Source organism: Hibiscus syriacus, unplaced genomic scaffold (genome assembly GCF_006381635.1).
Source record: "Hibiscus syriacus cultivar Baekdansim isolate YM2019G1 unplaced genomic scaffold, ASM638163v2 tig00110557_pilon, whole genome shotgun sequence".
In the NCBI taxonomy this organism is placed as follows: Eukaryota; Viridiplantae; Streptophyta; class Magnoliopsida; order Malvales; family Malvaceae; genus Hibiscus; species Hibiscus syriacus.
In genome coordinates, this window is record NW_024062780.1 from 1,788,471 (window position 1) to 1,807,222 (window position 18,752).

At 35.4% G+C, this 18,752-nt stretch overlaps 3 protein-coding genes across 3 annotated transcripts; 1 reads left to right on the top strand and 2 right to left on the bottom strand.

Annotated features, from left to right (window-relative positions):
- Positions 1 to 8,862: 8,862 nt before the first annotated feature.
- On the bottom strand, positions 8,863 to 11,108 carry LOC120131961 (NADP-dependent malic enzyme-like). Its single transcript, XM_039148819.1, has 11 exons — positions 10,892 to 11,108; positions 10,535 to 10,730; positions 10,266 to 10,417; positions 10,071 to 10,176; positions 9,903 to 9,968; positions 9,673 to 9,768; positions 9,500 to 9,571; positions 9,343 to 9,426; positions 9,156 to 9,254; positions 8,995 to 9,042; positions 8,863 to 8,919 (listed from the first exon to the last, which is right to left on the bottom strand). The coding sequence occupies exons 1-11, from the start codon at positions 10,978 to 10,980 to the stop codon at positions 8,869 to 8,871; spliced, it is 1,059 nt and encodes a 352-aa protein (XP_039004750.1). The 5' UTR covers positions 10,981 to 11,108; the 3' UTR covers positions 8,863 to 8,868.
- Positions 11,109 to 12,258: 1,150 nt separating this feature from the next.
- On the top strand, positions 12,259 to 14,784 carry LOC120131962 (protein SAWADEE HOMEODOMAIN HOMOLOG 1-like). The gene is made up of 9 exons (XM_039148820.1): positions 12,259 to 12,492; positions 12,830 to 12,915; positions 12,999 to 13,044; positions 13,168 to 13,309; positions 13,674 to 13,755; positions 13,924 to 13,975; positions 14,106 to 14,249; positions 14,335 to 14,454; positions 14,570 to 14,784. The coding sequence occupies exons 1-9, from the start codon at positions 12,436 to 12,438 to the stop codon at positions 14,621 to 14,623; spliced, it is 783 nt and encodes a 260-aa protein (XP_039004751.1). The 5' UTR covers positions 12,259 to 12,435; the 3' UTR covers positions 14,624 to 14,784.
- Positions 14,785 to 15,074: 290 nt separating this feature from the next.
- Positions 15,075 to 17,832, bottom strand: LOC120131960 (monoacylglycerol lipase-like). Its single transcript, XM_039148818.1, has 7 exons — positions 17,303 to 17,832; positions 16,859 to 16,897; positions 16,682 to 16,752; positions 16,513 to 16,577; positions 16,288 to 16,377; positions 16,122 to 16,214; positions 15,075 to 15,650 (listed from the first exon to the last, which is right to left on the bottom strand). The coding sequence occupies exons 1-7, from the start codon at positions 17,704 to 17,706 to the stop codon at positions 15,186 to 15,188; spliced, it is 1,227 nt and encodes a 408-aa protein (XP_039004749.1). The 5' UTR covers positions 17,707 to 17,832; the 3' UTR covers positions 15,075 to 15,185.
- Between the last annotated feature and the right edge of the window lie 920 nt (positions 17,833 to 18,752).

Consider the following 18,752-nt stretch of genomic DNA (forward strand, 5'->3'; position numbering starts at 1 on the left):
CATAAAACTGATATAAAATATTATGAAAATAATCTTTATAAATCATACTATAAATTGGAATGAGGTTGACTTATCGCAAGTCGTCCTCGATCAAAATAATTAAATAAATAACTGCACTCACCTTTGCCTCACTACAGAACTTGTATATAATAATCCTAGTCACGAGCTTTGTCCTTTCCTTTCGAATCGTTCGGATTGCTAGATTTAACGTAGTCTGACAATACCAAATTATAAAACAAAAATTGTTCGAACTACATATTAGTATCGTACTAATATAAGCTCGTTTTAACATTTGAAAATCTATATAGTAAAATCGATAACTAAATCGATAACAACCATACTCATAACTCCATTATAACTTCAAACTTATCGAAACACTTATTCAATTCCATAAATAATTATTTTCAGCATGATTCTTCAACTTTTACGAATTATAAAATCTAACCACATATTTTAAATTCTTTCTAGAATTCAACTTAACTTTTCCTTTAATTTCATAATAGCTCTTCACTATTATGATTATTTCCCATCAAATATATAAAATTTCCAGCAACTAAAATAAAAGTTCAAATCAATAATTCAACACTCAAATGCTTACAATTTCATCCTAAACTTTCTTAGGCTTTTCAATTTCAACCTTACAACTTGATAAACTTGAAATTCAATCCCAACTTAATACTTAAACTCCAAAATCAGCACACTTTCCAGAATTTCCAGAATTATTCTAACTCACCCAAATGATACTTTTACATTTAAAAATTACTCTTCATCTTCTAATCCATTTCAACTTAAATTCTAAAATTTTCATATTCAGACAACTTGCACTATCTTTAAAGAATCAGTATTCTGTGTTGATATACACACTGTAATTTAATTCCGTTTCTTCCATTGAAAACTAGACTCGAATACAAATCTATCCATATAAAGAACTCCTTCTAATTCATTCTGTACAATTTATAGTGAATTTTCAAAGTTGATCAACAGAATCTGTTTTGTGCAGAATATACTGTCCGTTTTTCTGACCTTTCCTCAGTTAAAAATTCATATCTTTCTGTATACACATTAAAATTGATCACCGTTTATTTTAAACAAAACTAGATTGATATAAGAACATAATATATAAAAATAATCTCCAAATAATTTTTATAGAATTTCTGGTGAATTTTCAAACTTACTGCCAGATTCCAAAATCTAAACTGTTTTCATTAATTTGCATCCTTGGTTCTTCTTCAATTCTTACAACACTTCTAATATCAAGAATTGATCTTTAATCATAAAAATCACACTTCCTCTTCATCCACCATAAATACCCATTTTCACATTTAAGCATGAAACCAAGAAATAATTATACCATCTTGTAGAGAAAATAGGATAGAACAATTTCCTATTTCACAATTTAATCCCAAAACTCACCAAATTTGATCAAAAATAGAAGAAAACAAATTGACTCACCTTGTCTATGGGTTTCAGCAGCTAGCTGGAGAAGAGAGAAGAGTTTCACAATGGTTCTCCAAAAATATCTCTAATTATTAACCTTTAAAACTATTTAAATGAATTTTTTATTCCTTTTGGACCAAATACCAAAATTGCCCTTAATAAATCTTGAAAATTACCAAATGCCATTGTATTATCTTCTATTAAAATATTCCTTGGTCAAAGATGATACAACTTGACTTTGACTTTCGAAATTGACCATGTAATTTTTAAAAATTGCATTTTAGTCACTAAAATTCCATTTGTTTGGTCAAATCTGAAAAATTACACTGTTCTGAGCCAAATTTCTCTGATCGAAAATATGAAAATAATATTTCCAACCATTTTCTAACATCCTTCAAATTTTTGTAAAATTTCAGCTCGATCCGAATATCTGATTTCAATACTGAAATTTACTACTTTATATCTTTTATCAAAATTCTCGTACCAAAAATATGATCCCCACTAAAATCTCTGTTTTAATCCAAACTTTTCATTTACAGGCATAAAATATATAACTTTTAAATTACAACCTTCAGTCCCTACTCTTTTAAAAATTTATACTTTAGCCACTAAACTTTCAAAACTTACATTTTAGTCACTGGTCAAATTTTGGGGTATTACAATCGAATAGGAGGCCATCCAACAACCGGTGAATATGAAATTCTGCTTGTTTTGAGGCAATAAGAAGAGCTGATAAGAAATATGATCATAAAACCATGTAACAGAACAGAACAGAACCGAAAAAACGAAGGCAAATCACAACGTTTATTAAACTCAAAACAAGCTACTGAAACCCCTTGAACAAAACTTTGTTCAAATTTTTCCACATGAAAGAATCTATTCTAATTCTTATAATACAAGCAAAGTATCAAAAGTTACGGAATAACAACCTTTTAGTTGAGGTATTGTTTACCGAGGAGTCGGGATCAGCGGTAGCAAGAGTACGACACGCTTTCCTATCGGCAAACTGAACCTCTCCCACTGCCATCTTGGAGCTACATACTGTCTCAGCTGTTGTGTGATGGAAAGCTCTCTTTTTTCCATGAGTTTTATTGCTGTTGTAGCCGTGGACTTCCCCCGAAGGACCAAGCCTCAGCTCCAACTTCGTGTCCTCTGAAACTTTATGATTTACTAGCCATTCTTTGTTCATAATGTTTAGGGTCAGAAACTGAGGATATTCCTCCTTCTTGTCAGACACCATAACAAGGCAAATAGAAAGAGATCCTAGCTGGTTATATGTAGTTTGGTTCTTAGACAATAGGCTTGGTTTACTGAAAGTCAACTGCAGAGAAAAAACTACCAATTCAATCAAGAAACTAATTGGAATTCATGTGATAGATAAACCTACTTAAGTCTACCTAGAGGCTAATCAACAACAACCTCAAACATCTAAGTACTTCAGTAGTGCCTATATATATATATATAAGAATTTTGCTTCATCTTCATGGGAAAAGGCAATATATGGCAATAAACCTTGGTGCTATATGGCAAGCTTGATGGAGAAATATAACTAAGTGGCTATTTTAACTTCTTTCAAGTTTGCTCTCCTAGTTTCCTCCTCAGATTGAGTTTAGGACAGACAAAACGAAACTGCAGACTGAACAGCTTGCACATAATACTGATTCATGATCTGGACAAGACAACATTGTTCTTTCTTCCTTTTTTTCAAGCACCTAATGCTATCCTAGACTCTTATGATGCCTTATCCTAGGCTTTTAGAATACAGATGGACTTTACACATGATAAGGACATCATACATTTATAAATGGCTGTCCATTGTTCTCATATGTAATGGGGTAAGGGAAAAGTAAGATAGTAGGCTGCCCCCAACACCAGGTTGAGAGCAGCTTCCGTAGAAGACCTCCGAATTATGAAATGCCCTCCATAAGGACATCATACATTTATACATTTTATTAAATACACATTCTGCAATGTATTCTCCTCTGCTGTATTAAGCTGATACAATACAATCTTTTATATATATATGGATGTAACTGAGGAAATAGAACTTTTTAAGAGCAAGGAAAAGCCTTGTCTCTCTCTCTTACACACACATGTATGTATGTATATATGTATGTATGCACCACAAACCATGTGCTGTATTTCACGACGGTTTTGTGTAATAGTACAAGTAAACGCAGTCAACTCTTTCAACGTTTACAAATCAAGTATTTTACAATGCCTTGGGTTTATGTCACTATGAAATTGTTGACTCTTAAACCTATTTCAAGCATGCTTTCTGCAATCCGCTTTTCATGGATGGGTGGAGACTCCTACCTTTTCTTTGATGGGTTTAGCATTTTCAAGTCACTTATACATCATAGGATACAAATCCAGAGACCTCAAACACGGTCTTACCGCTTTTGTGTTTACGTATATAAGAAATGTTCAATGAATATTGAGGGAAAAGAAGAAAGAACAGAATAGAGTTAAAAGTCTTGGCCGTCATTATTATTAGCAGAACAAGTAAGCCTTTTTTCGAGCTCACCATCTGTAAATGGTGGTGGAGCCCTAATATCTCACTTATTGAGATATGATCCATCACTGCCTGACCTGATAATTCCCAGCTTCACTTTAAGAGGAGCCTTTTTGGACCCTTTTCTTCTCTTTACTTCTTTGATCTTTAATCATGATTACGAGTTTTCTCGCTGCTAATTACCAGTCAACCAAGTCGTTGAGTTTTTGAACCAGTAAAATCGACCGTATCTGCTAAGTTAATCATCTTCTACTATGATTTGCAAAAGTAGTTTGTTTACTTATGAATGATGATTTAACAAGGCAAAAACACTGCGGGAAAGGTTCCTTTTTGATACATCTTTTAAATGTTGATTGGATGTAGAGAAAATATTATGCAAACTTGGGCCCAGAAAATACATCAGCAACAAAGGAATCATGTGCGTGGATTCGATTAGGAAATCTGGGGGCTGTTTTTCCATTTTCCAAAGCCCCGAGCACTTACCAAATTCAAAAACTCTTAACGAATATGGAGCGAACTTGAATGGTTAAATATGACAAACCACCATTGCAGCCTGATCTCTCCATTTCATTTCAACTTCGATGTTACGGGATAAGGTAATATATGTTCATATTTTTTTCTTTAACCTATTAACAATACACACTATATATACACCTAATCAAACTCGAATCTTATAAGAAGAACAACGTTCTATAAAGTTTCCATGAAGAATCAAGCCACTAACACTGTCAACTTCCCATAAAGTTCGACATGCAGTCACTGTAAGTGTATGTGTGTATATATTCCTGCCAACCCACCCAGTAATGGAAGCAACTTGATAAAAAAAAATATGATATAAAAATTGGCATCTTGTTATTGATAGATAGGCATAACTAGATAACTACTAATGTTTCTTCATTTACGGCATAAAGGATGAAACCTTGCTTCCATAACAGTAAACTCTATTTTTAGTCACGATTAAGGGATCAAATGAAACATAACCTTTTGATTTTATTATGTCATGTCATCCCTTAATAGTAATTAATGACAAAGAAATACAAAATATTCAATTTGTAATAAAATCTAAAATTTAATGTATATTTTATAATATTTTAAAAGTTTAATACCTAAAAAGATTGTTTTGGAATAATTTAGTGATCATTTTTTAACTTTATCCTAAAAAAGTTACGGCTTAAATATGTATTACTACAGTTTTAAGGACTTATATCGTCATTAAGCCTATTTCCCTTTTTTCTTTTTCAGTTTTTCACGTGAAATTATTGGATTGGGCCGGACGGAGAGGGTTCCTTTGGTAAATTTGGCCCAATAGGCCATGCTTGTAAAAAATTAACATGTTAAGCCATCTCCAAAATTAATTTGGGATCTACGAAAATGCTACAGTATATGGCAAATTCGTCACGCACACATGACGAGTTTTCTCAAATAATATTTTTATTCAAATTCGTTGTAATACCCTCATTTTATTTAAATTTTAATTGAATATTTTTGGGATCAATTCGTAAGGTTCTGAAAAGTTTGGGACATTTTTTAGAAATCATAAAAGTTCAAGAATTTGAGCTTGCATTTGTTCACCAAATTTAAACTCGTTAAGCTGTTTTTTAGCGTTTTATCTCTCTATGCGATTCAATTTTCATGTTTAAAGTCCGTTTTTGATGCAGTTTGTTTTGTGTGTATTTGAGATATTTTGGGATGTAGAATTCAAGTTCAAGATCGTTCAAATGGAGTTGAAATGGCCGACTGATGTGGCTCAAAAATCGAGATAATATTCTACTATCTTTTATATGTTTTACGAAACTCATTGATAATTGATAAATGCGTGAATGAAAATGATTAGTCAATTTGGTGTATTTAATTATTGTTGGCCTCGATCAGAATATGATATAAAGACAGTAAACTAAATAAGACTCGATTGACTTGTGTAAGGAACCAGAAGTCTAATAAGGAATAATTTCAAATTTAGTGAATAATTAATAATTTGGTTAGCCTCAAAATTCTTATAATTCTAATTATTTTTGTTGAAGATCTTTAATGTTGGAAATGCTTGTTTTGTTTAGAAAAAATAGTAATAAATGATTTTTGACCTCCGAGATGGTAAAGGATTAATAATTTATGATTTTTGAATAAACACCTGAAGACCAATTTATCGAAAGTAATACATGTGACGAAAATGAACGAATTAACTAAAATACCCTTGAAATGAAAAAAAATACGTAGATCTCCCTTGACAATAGAAATGACCTAGAAATTCATTCTTGACTTGATAAAACTACAGATTCATCGGTTAATTTCATAATATGATGTGGAAAACCCTGATAATAGATTCTTAACCTTTGAGATCGCAACATATAAGGATATTTTGATTTCTAAATAAATATTTGAAGATCAAATTGTTGATATATACTGTAGTTACACGGTCGGAGTCATTTGTTAAGTGGGAGGGGTTGTGGCCCAATTTTTTTTTAGTAGAATAGTAATTTAGGTCATTGTTAGCTCAAATATTAGTCAAATAAAGCCTTTATACCTCCTAACTTTTAGATTTAAATACTTAATAAGTCATTGTTCCTCCTAATGTTTGATCTTATCTTCATCCCTCAAGATTCCAACTTGTTGATATCTCTTTGCATTGTGCAACACTATCTTGCTATTGTTCTCTTATTTCTTTTGTGCATCATACAACCGTGATATTCCCGATCATTGCTTTCCGCAGGTATGCATGGACAATCACAAACTGTGCATCTTGTGAAAACCTAATGGGGTGGCTTTTTACGGCGACAAATGACAAGGTGGACCCTAAATCATTTTGGGGTATAAGGAGTAATCAAATTACTTATGTCATACCATAGAAATTATGATCCTGATTAGATTTTCAATAGTTAATACGCAAAAAAAAAAAAAGCCAGAATAGAATACCAGATATCAGATCTTACATTGTGTATATAACTTGGGTGTCTTGTGTGGCGTGTAGCCCGTGATAAATGAGAAGACTTCATGCAGCCATTTCTGGCGTTCCAACTTAAAGCCATGGCCGATGTGACTGTTGGTTAATATGGTTATGGAATCCAACCCACGGTACTGGATTTTTGGGTTTTACTGAACAAAAAATTAAAAGATTCTTTGAAACCTTTGGAAATGCCTTCTGATTCTTTCAGTCCAGATCTTCTACACAAGGGAGTTCCATGCAATTTTCAAAGAAGAAATCTTTTCTATACATTAGTGATGTTCTTTTTATTTTAATAAACATAATAAGCAAGTTGATAAATAAAACGGAAGCAGAGTTATCCGCAAAAAAAAAATACTGACGTGACGGTTTACGGTGCTAATGTGGTAGTCCATTTGCGATGTTTGAGTCATTAGTTTAACTCATTTGTTATGTTATCCGTCATGTTGTTACTCACTGTGGACTGTCATATCGGTACGGTAATGGTCAATAACGAAAAACATTGTTTCAAGGGTCACATTGAGTTTATTTTATGAGTTAAAAATTCACATTGATCTTTTTTAAAATGTAGGAAAATGATTTTTTTTTTGTGAATAAGTAAATAAAGGACGAAATGTTCCCAAAGATAGAGGACTAAAAATTAACAAAATTATTCTCACCAAAAAGAATCAATATTTCCTACATGAATTGGAGGGATAAACAATAAAGGAAAAATGGAGAGAATTTAAGAGCAATCTTCAACGGTAGCATCTGTAAACTGGGTTGTACATACACTTCTCAGCAGATTCAACAAGATCCTCAGGCTGAGGAAGATGAGAAGCCAGACCTAGGCATTAGAAACCATCAAACAACGTAAATTAGATGAATATGGAAGACTGATTTTAAGAGCTTAAACCCATAAAACTGGACTCACCAAGTTGATATGCCTTGGCAGCAACTTTAGCAGCAATATTGGCTGATATCTTTCTGATATCCTTGAATGGTGGGTAAATCATTCCCTTTTCGTAGTGTTTTTCTGTCACTTGTGAAGCCAAAGCTTTGGCTGTAAAAAAAAGAAGCTATTTATTTAGGTTCCAGTTTGTCACCCTTTGCATGTACAGAAACAGACCAAATGCACTTACAGACTTCCAAAAGCATGTTATCACGTACACGAATTGAACCAGACATTATCAAACCCAAACCAAATCCAGGGAAAATGGAAGCATTGTTTGCCTGAATCACATTACACAAGGTCCCCAAGGGTTTAACTGTTAGTTCCCAAACTCGAAAAATGGTGCAAATACAGGCAGAAAGCAAAAAAACCTGGCCAGGCACGAAGGTCTTGCCATTATATTCGAAAGGATCAAATGGGATTCCACTGGCAAAGATGGCACGACCCTGCAGAGTTTTTAAGAGTAATTTAGGTAAAAAAAAATCCCATGCTACAAGGGATCTTCCATGTCATGTACCTCACTCCATGTATATGCTTCTTCTGCCGTACACCCGGCCTGCGATGTCGGGTTCGATAGAACCATGATAAGACGTGTCTGCAAGCCATCCATCAGGATCAGTCTAAAACTCGTCAGTTGAGAATTGAGATGATCTCAAAGACACAATTTGAGAGAGATAAAGAACCTTATTCAATGATGCCATGGCCTCCACAACCTCTTTAGTGAATTGTTTTCCCACACCAGATGTTCCAATCAAGATAGTTGGTTTGATCGCCTGGTTAATCAAACATAAAGGTAGAAGAAATAAAACAATGACGAAACATTCCAATTCGAACAATAACTCTCGACGAGTTATACACACCTCGACGGCATTTCTGAGTTCCGTGACAGATTCATGGTCAAGAGCCCAAGGTTTCTTGAAGTCTTGAAGTGATTCCTTGCGAGTGGAAAAGATCAATCCCTGCAACGTGATTCAACCTCGTCACAGTGATAAAAGAAGAGCTACCATCTCTTTCTACAAGATAGTTTCAATGAAATTCATGGTACCTTTAGTCTACAAGCCAAATCTTCTTGCGGTTCTCCTCGATCGGTTTTCCGTTCTGTCGAGAGACCTTATATGTTTAGCCATAAACCTTTCCTGAAGACACAAATACTTAGCATTAGAAGATTGTTACCTGCTCTGAGATCTCAAGTGCTATGAGGTCAGCTATACCAGTTCCGGCATATCAACAACCAAAAAGAAACACAATTAAGACATTGTACGTGTGAGATGAGAAGCAAGTATTGTACAGGAAAGTTCAGTTCCTTTGTTTCCATTGCGTCTACCGAGCCTTACCTCGCCAGCACCGAGGAACAAGAACGTATGGTCGGCGAGAGTTCCACCGAGTAATCTCAGGGCAGAAAGAAGGCCAGCCAGCACCACAGCTGCTGTACCCTATCATTAATTCATTATGAAAGAGTTCTAAACTAATGTCACCACCATTAAAGGAAACAGAGGAGGGGATTCTAGTTAAGCATATTACCTGTATATCGTCGTTGAAAAAGAGATGAGTAGAACTGTATCTTGCTAACAGTTCAAATGCATTGTGGTTTGCAAAATCTTCGAGCTGAAAACCGGAGAACTGAGCATGTAAAAAATCCAACAGCAAATGCCTAAAAAGAAGATGGGCTGATGATTACCTGTATTAGAATTTTCTCTCCATAATTCGGTTTAATTGCACACATGAACTCTTGTAGAAGGTCAGCATATTCCTGCACCATGGAAACTGATGTAATTTGGTATTTCAGGCAAGGATGTACATTTATGGCATGGCCTAATGGGAACATATATACGCAAAGGGAAATCATGAAACCTTTCCTGTTGCCCTCTTTTGCCTGAGCCCCATGTAAAATTCGTCATTTAACAACTTCTCGTTGTTTGTCCCGACACCGATAGTAACAGGCAAGCACTGCAAAAAATTGAATGAAGATTGTAAATTATCAGCTGATCGTATATGTTATAAGGAGAGCTACCATGTACGGCATTACTGTAACCAAATTGTTAAAGGGTAACATGAAATCAATTGGTTTTATCGATGCTTACTAGCGAGGGACAGACTCCACCGAGAGCTGTGTATAGAGAGAGTTTTCCTACAGGTATTCCCATTCCCTGAAAAAAAATCAGAATATTAATGATCATGAAGTTGATCTACGGGGGGGGGGGGGGATGATGGCTGTTTTGAGTGCAGCTTCGAAGCAGATATCGAATCACCTGGCAACCAAGATCCCCGAGTCCCAAAATTCGCTCACCATCGGTCACAACAATGACTTGAACTGTTCTCTCAGTCCAGTTCTTCAGTATTTCTAGAATCTTGCCCCCGATATAGATTGTCATGCTTGGCTATTGTTATTTGTATCTCAATATTTCAATTTTTCAACACAAAGGACACAGTGAAAGAACACATACTTCTCTTTCAGACTGATGTAAAGACCCTGAGGGTGCTTGAAAATGCTGCCAAATTTTTGGCAAGCCTCGCCAAAAGTCGGAGTGTACACAATCGGGAGCAGTTCCTCCACGTTATTGACGAGAAGCTTGTAAAACAGTCGTTCATTCCTCTCCTGCCAAATGCAGTCGATACATCGGTAAAGTTGCCTATACGATATATAGGTCATGCTATATTCAGTTGGTAGTAACACAACTACCAATGTGGGGAATTTAAGGCATGGAAAGTTGACCTGGAGATCGATCATCGCCATGTATCGATGCAAAGGAACCGTATATTGGCGAATGATGTTCATCATCTTCTTCTCCTGGAGCTCCTGGCTGAGAACAACGGGGGGAAGAAGGCCACGCAAGTAATGTGCATCCCTCTCTTTCTCAGTGAAGGCAAGCCCTTTGTTGTGACGTGAATCACGCATCAACGAATACCCACTACAAACCCAGATTTTACAATGCACATCACTTGTTTGAAAGTTTTAGTTCATCATCAAACAACAGTATTTTTATGATCAAGAAAGCTATGATCTTTGTCTTTTCACTGAAATTCTTTTAGATCTAAAATGAAATTATGAAGCACGATGATATTAAATCACCTAGCAACGGAGATAGTCCATGGAGTGATAGGCTGATCCACTGTGGCACTATCCTCACCGTACTCGTCATCATCAACACCACCAGCCATGGTCGAATTATCCACTAAATCACAATAGTTATGAACTGCATTATGAAATATTAACGACCAGGATACTCTTTCTTCCCTGATATCCACACAACACCCGTCTCTGTAAATTTAACAATGTTTGGGAACAGAACACAACAACATAATAATAATAATAATAATAATAACAAGCTTTTTTGCCTTGATTGTTCAAAAGGCAAAATCCAACCCTTTTTTGAGTATCGGTTGGCAATTATGGGTGTTCAAAAGGAAGATCCTAGGATAAATTTCTTTTTTTTTATATAATTTATAATTTTGTTTTAAAGGGAAATGTCCAAGACAGAAAGGGACTAGCTTGCAATGTGTGAAAAATAATATTAATAAATAAATAAAAGCTGGATTGGTAGCAAAAATGGTTTCAATCCCCCATGAAAGCATCCTGTTAGCAAGGAGAGGAACGTGGGAGACTGTTTACGATATTCCCTCGTTCGGCCAACATGCCTATTTTCTCGCAAGTTAGCTAATTATTTTATATTATTAATAATTCTCGCATGTTAGCTAATTATTTTATATTATTAATAATAATTCTATAAATTTTAGTATAAATATAAATTTTACCACCTATATGAAAAATCGATAGTTTATACAGTAGACATCGAGAATTATAATATTAAATTAAAAAATTCACAGTGATTATATGCAGGAAAAAGTACAAAAATAATCCCCATACTATAGGATATTACTTTATTGTCCCTTGACTATTAAAAGTTACAAAATGATCCTACGACTATAGAGTGTTGCTTTGTCGAGTCCTCAACTATTAAAAGTTACAAAATGGTCATCAAACTATTGTTTATGGTCCAAACTCGTCATCTTCCGTTAAAACTTTGACGGTATTCTAAGTTAAACGTTAGTCCGCTAACTGTGATATGATAAAATATGATCCTAGAATCTCAAATAACTATCATATCTCAATCATCATGTTAACGTCAAGTTCAGACGATCGTTAATTTTTTAACGTAGAAGGACTAGTTTGGAAAATGATGAATAGTTAGATGACTATTTTGTAACTTTTAATAGTTAAGGTACTTAATAAAGTAGTATCATATAGTTGAGGGACTATTTTTGTACTTTAACCTTATATATATATATATATTATTAGTTTTTTATTTTATACTAATATTTTATAGGTTTTAAATAATGAATTGAGATAAAAATATATTTAGATTAAACAGGTCGAATGGAGGTTATGGAGTCCAAAACTGTCGGGCCTTTCTACTGTATAGCTATAAAGAGCATAAAAGAAATAAAATCCAAAATTCTAAAGGCGCTTAAACTGGCATTCTCTCTTAGACTATCAGCCTCTGAAATTCCCTACACTTTAGCCATTAGGGTTTTCCAGATTGTACAAATTGAGAGCTCGCTTAATCCCCATCTTTTTATCTTTTTAGGAAAAATAACCTATTTTTGGAATCTTTGATGGATCGTCTACGTCCGAGACAGAGACCAGTCTTCTCTGGATTTACAAAAGCCGAGGTTATTTTTTTCTGTTTTTGAGTGGCATTTTTTATCTGGTCAGTCGTCAGATTATGGGGTCTAGAAGAAATGGTGTAATTATATGTACGAGTTTTTCTACTTCTGATCAGCTTGAGTATGTTGTGATTCGTGAAAATGTGAAGTTAGAGTTTTTCTACTGATTTTAGGTTGTGTGTGATAGTTTGGATTGATTCTCTCTCTTTTCTTTTCGCTCTTATGCATTGGGGTTGGGAATCATTCTTGGTTTAAAGTAGTAATTATGTATGGATGTTGTTGATTTTAACATTTTTGATGATTCTACAAAGCTATTTCCATTTTTTTATGCATTTATGTACAGATTGAGAAGATGGAAAAATTGTCAGTGGAATCAAGGGACCTGCTGCATAGTAAGGAGTTTTGTCAAAAAATTGCAAGAAGTTTCAGGTTAGTTGCATTTCATGAACATCTATGTAGTTCTCTTAAACAAATGAATCGACTTCGACTGAGATGCGATGTTGCCTTTGCAGTTCATCCTCGGCTCGTGCCGGAAAACCTATTGTTAAATGGACCGAGGTCTTTCTTTACTCCATTACTATCTTATTATTTCTCCTCTTTTCTTTCAGTTTTGGTTATGTTATTTATGTTGAATACTTTTGGATATCTACTATGATCACTAATTTCATTATTGTTTCTCAGATACAAAGCTGGCTCGCATCTAGGCAGCAGGAAAGCACATCCAAAGTTCCTTCCTTTACTGATGATACATCCGGAAATGAGTCCTCAATACTTGAAACATGCCCTCTAAACAATGGACCTCAAAGTTCTCAAACTCTTAAAGGTATGTGTCCTTTTATGAATTTGAGGAAAGAAAATGATTGAAGTTTGGACCGATTCAGATATCTGGTGATTGTAATACGTGTTTTAGTTCAACTTGCTGCCCCATTCTTTCGCTATCCTAGATAGTTCTTAATTTCTTTTGTAAAGTAAAACTTTTACCAGTATAGAAGTGCATCTAATTTTAAGCACGAGATCACTACTTTTTTATTGACTAGTGCAAAAATGTAATATGGTTTCCTTGGTCGTGTCTACCACTGCTTTATGATCTAGAAACCATGGCATAAAAAGTAAATATTCCACTGGACTGCCCCTTGCCTGTTATAGAGAAAGTTTGTCCTGCCTTTGCTAACTTTTTTCCTCTCTAGGAGTGGGTTCACAACTTGGAGAAAAGATCCCTGATCTATCAGAACTAAAATTCGAGGCTAAGTCATGTAAAGATGGAGCATGGTAAGCAAATGAATCTAAATTATTCCAATAGAAATTTTCCAGGCTTTCCTTTTGTTATAATTGATCTGTAAATTATGTATGTATACAACGGTTGGAATATAGGTGTGTTCATTCTGTTATGCCATGTGAATCTTGTACTTAAACTTGCCTGAGTTTATTGATGCACAGGTATGATGTTGACATGTTTCTCGGTCACCAATTTCTAAGTTCTGGTGAAGCTGTAAGTATATTTAAATCATACTATTGCAATTCACTGTATAGACTTATGCTCTTACCGAGCTAATATTTGGTCATAGTTGTCGAAGTATTTATTTTGAAAGTCATTTGATAAAATGTATTGTTTGTTAAAGGAAGTTCGGGTCAGATTCGTTGGATATGGAGCTGCGGACGATGAATGGGTTAGTGTAAAAAAGGCAGTACGAAAGCGATCCATCCCATTTGAGCATTCTGAATGTAATAAGGTGGTCGTTGGAGATCTCATATTGTGCTTGCAGGTGACTAATAGATAACTCATTGTTCTTAAATTTCTCAATAACCCTCATTCTGTCTGTTACTTTGCATTTCTTGGCTGGAATTTAGGAGAGAGGGGACCAATCAATTTACTATGATGCACACGTCGTAAAGATTGATCGGAAAATGCATGACATACGAGGTTGCAGGTGTCTGTTTTTGATCCGATACAATCATGACAACACGGAGGCAAGCATTTCATCTTCTTGTTAACTCTTCTTGCTAGCATTAAGAGTACAAGAATAGTATTTCCTTCAGAGCTACTAGTACTGATCTTTTCTCGTTTATTTTCCCCTTCTGTTAGGAAAGAGTTCGATTGGAGAAACTATGTTATATTTCGCGTCAACGAATTAAGTAGTTTGCGGAATGCTTCCAAACTTTTACTTGCCCTGCAGCAACCGGTTTTGTAGTTTTTATTTGGGAAGAAGGTAGATCAATTGTGATTTTACGAGCAAGAGAAATACTACTTGTATGTAAATCGGCATCATTGAAACCAGTCAGGGATTATCTTCAATGTTATTTTTTCCCCCTTTGGTACAGCGTCTACAAGTTGGGAAAAAATAACCTTTATGGAGAAAACTATTAACCAATTGCTTGGAAATTATTTATTATACGGATAGTTACCATCAATTAAGCCACTAACCCTTCTGCCCCATCAAGCATACTGCGGAACATATAAGCCATTTTACTGCACTGCAATTTTAGTTGCCTACCTAACCTAATCTAAAAGTAATCTTGAAGTCTTATAGATGTGGTTTACGGATAAAATACAAACACGACCGTATGAAATGACGGATTTTTTTTTTTTTTAAAAAAACAATTTATAACATGATTATACACACGATTATGAATTTCACTGCAAACCAGATGAACAAGCTTCGGCGAGGACGAGCTTTTTTCTATCACGTCCACTTGTGCTTTCATACAGGAGTTCTACACCTAATCCGTCCTGCAAGATCGTTTACTAGATAGGATCCTACAGTGTCTAATCGCTTCTCCATCCAGTTGATTATGTCCTGCCCTATCTCTTCACGCTCTGGTTCGAAGAGAAGATCATGCAAGAAGCCTTCGTACAGCTTTATGTCTTTGAAGTTGGAGGATGCCTCGTTGTACAAGTCCTGGGAGGCGACTGGATCGGTGACTTTGTCAGCAGTCCCATGCAGCACAAAGAATGGGACAGTCACAGACTTAAAGTTCCGCGTCAAGTAAGATGTGATGCGTAATATCTCATGCCCTGTTCGGGCCCTTATTGGACCGGTGTAGACCAAGGGATCGGAATACTTGGCCAGCAGTGCAGCAGGGTCCCTCGAAACTGGGATGCCCTTCTTGTTCGCTCCTTTAAACTGCAACTTAGGAGCAACCATAGAAAAAAGGGGAGCAATGGCCTGCATAAAAACACAATATTAAATCACAGCCAATCTTATTCTTCATAAAATGCAATTGATATTACACAATAGCGGAATGGTTATACAAAACCAAAGTGAGTCGCACTTCTCAACCGCAATAGTTAGATGGTATTATAGAGGACAAAATCATGAAAACAATATTAAAGCTAAAACCTGACCAGCTAACTCTGAAAGGAATTAACACCTCCCAAATACTTTATTTGCACACATCTTTTGGCTAACTCATAACTGACTATAGACATTAGATAAAACTAAGAAACCGATCACAACAAGAGAGCCTGATTTTTGCATGAGAAAAGTGATATTGAAAATATTCATAGGTCGATATTAAACCATTGATCAGTGATGGTTGGTTGAAGCATTTTTAATGCTTCCGTTCAACAAAGAAAGTTAAGAAAACTACAACACGGTTTAGCACACTAAAACAATGAACAAGAAGCACCAACTCACCCCAACAATCGGATGTGCCGGCTTAACACGCAAAGCTGGAGATGTCAGCACAATTCCCTCCAGCATTTCTTCAATACGAGGGTATGAAGCTGCCTGGTGAATTGCACCTTATTAAATTAAAATGTTCAGCTGATAATTCAGTTAAAGCAAATGGCAGATTTGATACCTTTAAAACCACGGCTCCGCCAGTAGAGTGACCAAAAAGGAAGCAAGGTACACCTGGGTTCTCTGATTTGATCTTTTCCAAGAAAGCCCCCTGAAAAATGAAGTAGAGCCAGAAACTTAGCACCTTCTTGCAGGCATAACTTAAATAAAGCCAAAGATTACCAAATTAAGGTTTTGGTTTATCCAATTAAAAGTTGACGGACGAAGAAGTATAATGATTACTTACAGTGTCTGCAACAACATGATCAAGCGAAGGAACATATCCGTGCAATCCGTCACTGCCACCATGACCTATAGCAAGGATGCTTGTCTCATCACCACAACTTAAAACTAATAATCTTTAATAGATTTTTGAAAAAGAAAAACAAATGCTGAACATGTGTCGGATTATGTACCTATCCAGTCCATTGCATATACACCAAAGTTGCAGGAGGTTAGTTGCTTTGCAAATTGATTATATCTTCCGCTGGAAATAAACACCCACAAAAAACATAAGGAAAAATGAAGAGATTCTTTTTCAATGGGGTAAAAAGCTGAGATCTTCATGGACTTAATTTAGAAACAAATGTTACCTGTGCTCATTAAGCCCGTGTATAATGATCAAAATTCCCCTAAAATCACAAACAAGTAAGCTGTTAGGAGACGAGGGAAAAGCAAATCGTAATGAAATGAAAGCAACTTCAAGAAAAGTGAAGAACAAAAGTAGAGACTACAGATTTGCATGATGCTACAGACAAACAAACAGTAACCCGGTAGTTGTGTATCAACCCCAAAAGAATCTAACCACCGGAGAAGCAAAGAATCATTCCCTCCAAACTTATACTAAAATTCAAAATCTTGATCCTCTCATTTTAGCATTCTCAAAATAGGAAGTTTATCTGTGAAAAGACTCTAGTTTTCTCGAGGAAAAAGCAACTCAAAAGTTAGAAACTTCAGTTAATAATTAATTAAACAAAAAAAATAAACGGAAGTTTAATTTTCATTTAACGTCAATAAAAAATGAAATTACTGCTTACTTTAATTCACCGGTAGCCGGAAACCAAGAGCGACAAAACAAGGCATTTCTTCGAACGCCAAAGAACAGAGACGTGCTCCAGCAGCAATGAACCTCTCCGTCTCCGGTTTCGAACCCCATGTTCAAACCCTCAGCCAAAGATCTCCTTCTTAAGGTGTCCTCCTCTTCTCGCCTCCATAAAGACTTACGCCTCGCCGTTTGAGCAGGAGATTGCGGCCCGGCGGCAGCACCGTCATCCGCCGCAACCGCCGTCCGAAATTTGTGGCGCCTAGGAAAGAAGAGGAGGAGGAGGTACAAGACTACAGATTGGATGAAAATAAGAGGAGTTCTTAGGGTTTTTAGGATCGGAATTATCCGATTGCTTGCTCCCGACGTCAATGGCTCCATCTCCCCAGCCGTTGACATGAAAGAGATGGCAAAAGCAATCAAATGAACAAAAAAAAATTAAAAACCAAAAATAAAAGAAACTACCGGTACGAAAATATGGAGCGGAAACAATAAAAAATAGAAAGAGAAAATGCAGGCCTCGGCTAATTTAGTTGGGATATTTATAGAGCACGGTAGGCTTCGGACAAGGTGAAGGAGAGAAAAATGAATCAATTTATCGGTATTTAATTGTGTTATGGATAATGATTCCGAAATTGTAATTACGATGAACGGTCACGATGGAACGCGTATTTTGAGTTGGTATTGATGGGCTTTTGCAGTTGAAATACAGTGAAGCTTACGCCAACGCAACAGATTTTGAAAGATATCCTCACAGCTCGGCTTCCAAGCGTCCACCCGTTTTTTGGGCTTCATCGCTTGTGCCAATAATTACAGGAGTGACCGTTTATCAACTCCCTCACACCACTTCATTTTTATCCTACCCAAAAGGAAAACTTAATGTCACCTATATAATTATTAATTATTTAAATATTTTTAATCAATTTAATTTTTCTCGATTGTAATTTTTTTGAGGTATTGAATTTAAATGATCATGTTTGTAAGATATAAATATGAAATAAGTGTTTAAATTATATCGTTTTTTATAAATAGTGTCTAAAGTATTTTTTTTCTCATCTCAATGTCTAACCTTATAAACGTTATTATTTTAAGTGTTCGAGTAGTCAACGGAGTTAATTTCCTTATTAATTGACACGTTTAATAATTAACTAATTTTAAATTTTTATTTAAAAAATTAAAAATATATTTTAAAAAATCAAAATTCTATAACCATGCTTGTGGTTCGTGTTGGCATCCATTAGACTTCCACCTGGTTGCGCCTCCACCAAAGACTTATTTCCCAACGAACAATCGCGATAAAAAAGAATAAAATCAACCCCAAAGAACGCAACAAACGAAGACCATCACAAATACCATGATAACTCCATCAACAAAGGACGACATCATACGACTACGCAGATGATAAGGGGTGTCGAAGGAGATGGTTGTGGCCGAAAACGGAGGTG